Source organism: Octodon degus, unplaced genomic scaffold (assembly GCF_000260255.1).
Source record: "Octodon degus isolate 3935 unplaced genomic scaffold, OctDeg1.0 scaffold00005, whole genome shotgun sequence".
In the NCBI taxonomy this organism is placed as follows: Eukaryota; Metazoa; Chordata; class Mammalia; order Rodentia; family Octodontidae; genus Octodon; species Octodon degus.
Window position 1 is genome coordinate 12,484,671 of NW_004524581.1, and position 8,881 is coordinate 12,493,551.

The 8,881-nt window shown below is 36.4% G+C and overlaps 2 protein-coding genes across 2 annotated transcripts in view; one reads left to right on the forward strand and one right to left on the reverse strand.

Annotated features, from left to right (window-relative positions):
- Positions 1 to 6,563, forward strand: part of Nudt13 (nudix hydrolase 13) — a 52,623-nt gene extending 46,060 nt beyond the window's left edge. Inside the window, exon 9 of the mRNA XM_023718643.1 lies at positions 6,501 to 6,563. Within this exon, the coding sequence (XP_023574411.1) occupies positions 6,501 to 6,515 (15 nt within the window). The 3' untranslated portion in view covers positions 6,516 to 6,563. The remainder of the gene's footprint in view (positions 1 to 6,500) is intronic.
- Ecd (ecdysoneless cell cycle regulator) overlaps positions 1 to 8,881 on the reverse strand; it is a 29,451-nt gene that overhangs the window by 8,124 nt on the left and 12,446 nt on the right. The window contains 3 exon segments of the mRNA XM_023718653.1: positions 3,922 to 4,007; positions 5,296 to 5,424; positions 8,381 to 8,603. Coding sequence (XP_023574421.1) covers positions 3,922 to 4,007; positions 5,296 to 5,424; positions 8,381 to 8,603 — 438 coding nt within the window.

Sequence of the window (8,881 nt, forward strand, 5' to 3'; positions counted from 1 at the left end):
ATAAAACAAAAGTATGAATTAAAAATAATCTAGCATATATACTATACTATGCTAGTAGTTTAATTTTTTTTAGTAGCATGTATTTTTTTAAAACTTATTTTATTATATATTTAGTACAGGGTCTACAGGTTCTCACTACACAGATTGGACTTGTGGTGATCCTTCCTGTTTTTCAGCCTCCCAAGTGCCGGGATTATAGGTGTGTTCCACCACGCCTAGTCTCAATTGAGTCTCAGCACGCCCCAGGGGCAGGGTCGACAGAGAAGGCTGGGGATCAAACCCCTGGCCCCTGCATCAGACTAAGCAGGAGCTTTAATCCACTGAACTGTTTGACTGCCCCCCCCTTTAACTATTAAGAAGAAGTAATAATCCTGCTTTATGGATGAGAACATCAGAGCCCAGAGAAGTTCTATAACTTTTGCAAGACCATTTAATTAGAGCAAAGGCTTGAAATCAAGTTTCCTGATGCCATTTCTTGCTCCTCCTACCATAAACTTCTAAGGAAATACATATGGAAATTATTTGTATAATGAGTTACTCTATAATGGTGACTTGTTATATAAAGTGACAGAACCCTGCCTGAACTCTTCAGAATGGAACAAATCAACTTGTAGAAGTGATGCATGTTAATTTAATAATTATCTGCACACCTTGCAAAATCATTTCAATGATAGGAAATTGACCCTGCTCCATATTATGTAATCATTACCCACAAAGAGAAAAAAATACACAAATAATCATAATGTGAAAATACAAAGTCATTCAGGAATAGCAAATGCTAAGAACATGGGAAAATGTAACTTCACGGAGTTAGGGACAGAGAAGTTAAAAACAGGATAATGGAAGGCTTCAAGAGGGAGATATTTGAGTTATGTCTTAAAGAAGGGGGAAGAGTTTTTTTTTTTTAAATACAAGGATAGGGGCTGGGGAGATGGTGCAGTAGAATAAGCATTTGCCTGGCAAGTGCAAGGGGCTGAGTTCAATCCCCGCTTACAAAAAAAAAAAAAAGACAAACTACAGATTGGGAGATTTCCACAACATAATTAACAAAGGCCCAGAGCACACCAATAACCCCTCTAGATCAATAAAAAATACAAGGATGTTTGCTACAATATTATCAAAGCAACAAATTCAAAGAAAAAAAATTTGGCGGAGGTACCAGGGATGAAAATCAGACTAAAAGCAAATATTCTTAATGTAGAGATATGATTAAGTCATGGCATCTTATTTTTTAATGAGGCAAATCTATTTTATCATCATTTAGAGAACTTCAGGCTTTTCCAGATAATACTAAATAAGCAAACTTGTTGACAATATGTTTAGTCTGACTGCATTTTTGACTTTTGGCTCTGTTTGTGTGTGTGTGTGTGTGTGTGTGTGTGTGTGTATCTGTGTGTGTTGCTGGGGATGAAACCTTGTGCATGCAAGGAAAGAGCCCTACCACTGAGCTACATCCCCAGCCCATTTTGGCATAGTTTTTTCAAATTATTTTTTACAAAAATTGTACATATAGGGCCAGCCACATAGCTCAGCAGACTAAAGCACCTGCTGAGGCAGACAAAGGGACTGGGGTTCAATCCCTGACATGCCATGCTGACATAGGGCGTGGTGATGCACACCTGCAATCTCAATGCTTGGGAGGCTGAAAACAGGAGGATCACTACGAGTCCGATCTGTGCAGTGAGACCCTGTACTAAATACATTTTTAAAAAATCTGTTCAAAAATTGTACATATATCATGTACACACAACATTTTTTGAAATATATGTACAAAGCTTTGCGCAGTGGCATTACTGGAGCCAATGAGGTTTATCCGAGGTGAGTGTGATGAGTTAATGTTAAACTAATGTGAAAAAATTACTCTGTTCAACTTTCTGTGACCCTGCTTCCTTAAGACCAAAAGGAGGCTTATTGTACTGTCGATAAACCATCAGTAGACTGAAAGTACCCAGAATAGACCTACAAAATAAATCAAAGCAAAGGTCAAAATGTATTTTAACTGTACACAATAACTGAAGTGTTGCTAAACAACTGGAAAGCGTCACTATGGTAGTCAAGACCACAGCATCGCAGATGTATGTTAAACGGAAACTAAACAATGCTCCTAGAAAGAATGTATGTTGAGCAATGGTCATGCTGTCCCTGAAGGTGCTGTTCTGTGTAAGATGATGAATTTGTTTGCCAAATGGGATGTGGTTTGTTGCTTTAAAAACCCCTTCCTTCCTGGGTACAGTGTTGTCGATCAGTCTTCTCCTGCATGAGAACTGACTGATAGCCCTGAGCTGGGTAATTAAAGGCTCATAAATTCCAATTTGGCCTCTCTGATTCCTATGCTGAGTGACCCATAACAGTGCAATTATTGCTAGCTGAAATATATGTACATTTCACACAGAACATATACATTACCTCACATGATTATATTTTTCTGATGAGAACACTAACAATCTGCAAGAACATAATATGCTGCCAAGTAACGTGGTAATGTAAAATTAGATTTAGCCACTCTGTGATGTATATATACTTTGAACACAATAGATGTATATATACTTTGAACACAATATTACACACAGTAAGTATATGTAATTTTATCTGTTAATTTATTCATTTATCCATTATTGATGGATACTTCAGGTGCTTGCCACTTTTCACTATAATTTGTAAAACTTTTAGAAGAAAGGGGAATAGCATGATTAAATATATTTTAAGCAAATTTTCTTGGTTCTAATGGTTGAATTAGAGAAGAGTCAGTAGAAGCTGGGAAACATGTTTGGGTATTGACATAATTTAAGAAATAAGCAACTAGAGTGGTAGGTTACTAAGACACAGATAATAAGTCTTCAGTTGCATCCAAGGACAGCTGGGTACTGTTAGAAGATATTGGGGACAGTCTATGATACTAATTCAGACAAAACAACTCTAAACATTGGGAATTCAACAGGTCTGAAAGGAGATATGAGTTTGGTTTAAATTTGTTTAAAAATTAACCCAGGTCAGGGATTTCAGTGGTGCAGTACCTGCCTCACAAGCATGAGTTCGATTCCCAGTGCCCCACAAATTAACCTAGAATAGGAGTCTCTCCAACATTAATTAAAATGTTGTTTTTTTTTTTTTTTTTTTTTGCGGAACCAGGGATTGAACTCAGGCCCTTGCACTTGCCAGGGAAGCACTTATTCCAACTGAGCCATCTTCCCAGCCCCAAAATGTTGAATGTTTAAGGTACTTATATTTTGTTTCTGATAGCAAAATATTTGAGTAAATTATGGTATATCTACTTCCTGGAATATTTTTTTTTTTTATTTATTTATTTATTTATTTATTTATTTATTTATTTGGTACAGGGCCTTATTATGCAGCTCAGACTCATAGCGATCTTCCTGTCTTAGTCTCCCTTGCACTGGGATATACAGGCATGCACCACCACACCCATTTTTGATGGCACAGCATGTGGTACTGGGGATTGAACCCGGGTTCTTGCACTTGCCAGGCAGGCGCTTAGACCGCTGTGCTCTCTCCCCAGCTACTTCCTGAAATATTGTGCAGTGCCTTAAAATTATTATTTTTTTGGGGGGGGGAACCAGGGATTGAACTCAGGCCCTTGCACTTGCCAGGAGGTGCTTATTCTACTGAGCCATCTCCCCAGCCCCCTAATTTTTAAGAAAACTTTATAACACCAAAGAGAAACATTAGATCATAATGAGTAAAAAATTGTACAGAAGATTAAAAAAAGAAAAAGAGGTTAAAAAACCCTGGAAGCCAATAAGTCACAATAATGGTGATCCTTATATACATTTCAAATTATTCTGCATTTTCTGTAATGAATGATTATGTTCCTTTTATAACAATAAAAACTTCATTATTTAAAGAGAACTACCCAATCATCAGCCTATCTCTTTTGTGATAGATGTCCTAACCAAAACTTACCTTTCTGTTCGATTTACTGAGAGTTGGAAGTAGTTCTTTGCCATTTCTAGCCTTTCCTGGTATTGAACAGAACCTTCTATGAGTCCCTTAAAAAAATAAAATAGTAAGAGTCTATCAGAACATTATTTGCAGAGTACCATAAATTTGTTCGCCTGTCAATAATTTGTTTGCAAGCAACTTTCATGAAGGCAGTATATTATGTATTGTTTAGAATCAAAAGGTCTAAGTCCTAGTCTGTTTTATCATTAATGTATCTGTTTAGGCTCTCATTCTTTTTCTTCAAATGAGAGGACTAGGCTAGATTTATTAGTCCCTAGTCATTTTCAACATTCAGAAAATGCCATTTCAACTGGCATCTTTCCAGTTTGGGAGATTTCCTACAAATTTCTATGATTTAATTACTAAAATATACTGAATGGACTAGCAACTGATTTCTAAAAGTACTGAAAGTTTGCCAAACACACCCCTAAGTAGCCTAATCTCACCATAAGTAGCTTTATTTTCTACATCTGTACTAATAGTGGTATTCATATTTAATATTTTACACTTTAAAAACTATATTAGAAGCAACAGAGGAGAGAGGAATGTAGCTCACTGGTAGAGTGCCTGCCCAGCATGTATGAGGCCCTAGATTCAATTCTTAGCACCAAACACACACACACACGCAAGCACGCACGAGCACAGACACACACACAATGGTATAATACAGTTTTATTACTACTGCACAATCTTTATAATTATCAGATTCTTGTGGATTTTCCTACTTCTTAGATCTTTCCTTACAAAAAGTTAGTCAAGTGACGGTTCTGAAGGTTATGGAACATAATACCAAGTTACTTTCAGTTATGGTTCTATTTACAGCGAGTACTATTATTTAGGTCTTTTTATATGCGTGTACAATAGTGTCCACATGTTTATTTTCAGTACTTGTGAGGTTGAATATTTTAAGAAAAATCTAGTGGATGTCTTTTTGTAGTTCTTTTATGTATAACTTTGCTAATTTTTCTATCTAGTATCTTCATATTTGCTTTATCAACTTTTGCAAGTTGTAAATCTGATATAAATAATAACTTTAACCATTGAACACAAATAGTATTTGATTTCTAAAATACTGGAGAGTTCACAAACAACTCTTCATTACTCCTTCAAAGACTTGGAATATCACTGAAATAGGTGCCCTTTTACCTGAACTATCATTATGTTATGCATTTAAATATGGACTGTAGGACTTTTAAGTCACTGGCTTGACTTTCTCCAGATTTTACATTTTTAAAAATACAGTGAAAGTAGGGCTGGGGACCTGCTTGGCAAAGGGGAAGTCCTGAGCTCAATTCCCAGTACCAAAAAATAATAAAAATACAGTATAAGTCCTACCTTAAAATAATCATTCTTTTTCAGACTTTCAAGGAAGCCAGCCCAGAGTGGTGAGGTAGTCACAAGGGACTTCTTGGTGTCCAAAAACTGTGGGCTACATTTGGAGCATAAGATCTCGAATCCATGAGCCTAGATGAGATAAGAATTTTTATTGTTATTTTAGTTCTTTTTTCTTGGTATCATCTAATTAAGTTTCTTTCTTAGTCATGCTCAAGAATTTATGTCCATGGGCATGTGGACAATTAAAATTCCTTTAAGTTATGAAAAATATGAATTTATCCAAACTTCTCAATCCCTACTAAAAACCATAAAGGAAAAGAAAATAATATTTTTAAAAAGAGTCTTGTCTTCTTCAAGACTTTTATTTTGGTCTTTTTAAGACAAGGTCTCACTACACAGTTTAGGCCGGCCTCAAACTCATAGTGATCCTCCTGCTTCAGCCACCCTAGTGCTGGGATTACAGGCCTGTACCACCATACCTGGCCAAAGAGATTATTTTTTCCTATTAACTACAAAACTAGAAATTTAGGGGGCCTGCCCGTTAGCTCAATTGTTCAAGTGCCTGCTTAAGCAAAGGCTCAGAATTCTGTGGTTTGATCCCCAGATCCTCCTGCCTTATAAGACCTGCCCTTTTTTTTTGTCCTGAGCAGGCAAAAAAAAAAAAAAAAAAAAAAAAAACCATCTGAACTTTTTATGAGCCGGACCCCCAAAAAAATTCCTTCTGAACTTTTGGCTGGGGAGATAGCTCAGTAGAATAAGCGCTTGCCTAAATGCAAGGCCCTGAGTTCAATCCCCAGTACCACAAAAAAAAAAAAGAAAAAAAAAGAAATTTAAACATTTGATTATGCAAAGTTTATTCTCTAAGAGAAATTATAAATACATTGAGCATGGTTTCACGCATAGGAAAGGGAGAGAATTAGTCCAAGATTCTTTAAGTTAAAAATATAACTGATTTATATTACTCAAACAGGAAGCCTTTCTGGCTACTCTAGAGGCTGTCTCCTTTAGAAGTAATGTATGCACTCAGATATCCATGTATGCATACAACTTCCTATTCTAATCTTTTGTCACACAGCAATATACATACTATTCTTCACCTTTTTATTTTTTAACAATTGAAGATCACTGAGAAAAAGCACACAAATTTATCTCACATGATCAATTAAACAACCACTGAAGTAGTTTCTAATCTTTTTCAATTACAGACATTGCTATCATGATATGCTTGTACATCACAAAAATGACCATTCTGGAGGTAGAAATCTTATACAAAAAGGTTTGTGAAATTTAAATTTTTTTTTTTGGTGGAACCGGGGATTGAACTCAGGCCCTTGTGCTTTCCAGAGAAGCATTTATTCTACTGAGCCATATCCCTGGCCTCTTAAATGTTGATGGATATTGCCAATTGTTTTTGAAAGGTTGAACCAATTTCTACTTCTATCAACGTTTACAATTTTGAAACTTGCCAATCTAATAGTGAAAAACACTACTTTGTAGCTTTAAATTGCATTTGTTTATTGTGAATAAGGTTTGACATTTTCAATTTAAGTTAAAAGACTGTATGGTTAAATACATGAACAGCTTTTGATTAACTGGCTAGTATTATCCTTTTCATATTGAATTAAAGGAACACTTTAGAAAAAAATCAGCCTTTTCCATTTGTACTGCAAATATACTTTTTCAGGATGTTTTCTGACAGTAAAGAAACTTTTTGCTTTGTTTTCCCAAATTTACATAGAGTTTTGCTATGCTGCCGAGGCTGGGCTCAAACATCATTCTGCCTCAGCCTCTAGAGTATTTGGGAGCTCAGCTAGAAATTTTTATATAATCAAATTTATCAATATTCTCTTATATCATTTCTGGTTTCAAGTCATGTTTTTAAAAGGTCTTTTTAACATCAAAAAACATTAAGGTTGAATAATTTATGTTTCAGATTGCAAAGCTGTTGCTTCACTGTATAAAAACAGCCCCAGCTGGTGCAGCCCATTATAAAGAGTATCAGTCTTCATCTGATATGCATTATATAGCTGACACATGTGTTCTTTAAGTATTTCAACCCATATCCAGGGAGAAATACAAGCAAGTTACAGTATTACATAAGCCTTATGATAACAGTGTTATCCTTGAATTACATAATTCTTATACCTAGTTTTTACCATGGATAATTTCATGAATTCTGAAATATCAGAACCTAGAGCTTAGTCTAAACATCATAAGGTATATAGAAAAAGATACACATTTTGTGTTTATCTGCAATCACTAAGGAGTTAAGGGGTATTTTCACCCAGGAGCACTGGTGAGTGGTTTCTTTTCCATCATAATAGCACTGCTAAAACTTGTTATCTCGAGTCTTTCGTGTGCTGCTAACTGCAGATAGCTCTGCAGAAGTCACTTCACACTAGTTTATTTTGGGTGCCACTTTTCACTTATTTCTCATTTGCTACTTAGCTCATGAGCACATTTAGTTCTGAAGGGTCACTCACTGTCATCTTGATCAGCCAGCCATGCTTTTTCAATTTTGTCCCAACTTCAAGCAGACTACAGTAAACAACATCTTCCAAAGCTTCCTGAGAGCAGAGTCGGTCTGGTACACAATGACCACACTGTACTGGCCCGCAGCCACCAGGACCAAATCATGGAAGGCGCAGACGGCACCGAGGCTGTGAGGCTGTGTGCAGGCTGCAGGCCGGGGCGCACAAGCTCCAGGCCACTCGCAGCACCATGTTCGCAGGGCAGCTGAGGGTCGCTGTGTGGTGCCTGGCAAAAAGGCCTTTCCTATTTAGATTATAAAAGGTTTTCCTACAATTTTCTTTCAAGTTCAATGATTTAATTTTTTACATTTACATACGTCATCCAACTAAAAATTACTTTGGTATAGGTTTTGAGGCAGCCAACTTAAATTTTTCAGATGGTTTTCTAGTCTAACACCATTTACTGAATAATCCACATCTTCCCATTTGAAATGCTACATTTCACTACATTTTCACAAATAAGGTGTATTTCTAGACTTTCTATACTGTGCCATCATTCTCTTAAGAGCACTTCTATGTAAAGGAGCAAAAACATTTTTCTCATTTAACATTACCAGCTTCATGCCCAGTTCATGGGCTCGGTACTGGGGGTGAGATGGAGGTGGCAGCCGGTATCCACTCCGTCGGTCTGGCACAAACCTCTGTTGTGCCAACTGTGCGTAGAGACATTTAGTGAAAGTAACCTAGACATTGGGACACAAAATATGTGAGTGTTCCTTTGAAGTTGAAAATCTCATCATTTCACAGTTAAAACTAACAGTAAGTCCACTGAGGACCTTCCTATTACAGGAATAGCTTTATTGAGTAAAACTCATAAAATTTACCCTACTGCCTACCTTTCAGTTATCACTAAAGGAATTTTTACCACTAACAATAGTATATGGCAGTTTGAGAGTTAGGAGATAAAGAATAATTCTGAATTCTCTGGAAGAGATGAAATGTTTTACTATTAAGGAAATAGTTGGAGCACAAGATATATACTGGGGGGCTGGTGAGATGGCTCAGTGGTCTAAAGCACCTACTTGGAACAAGCTTAGCTAAAGCAGAGGGACCAC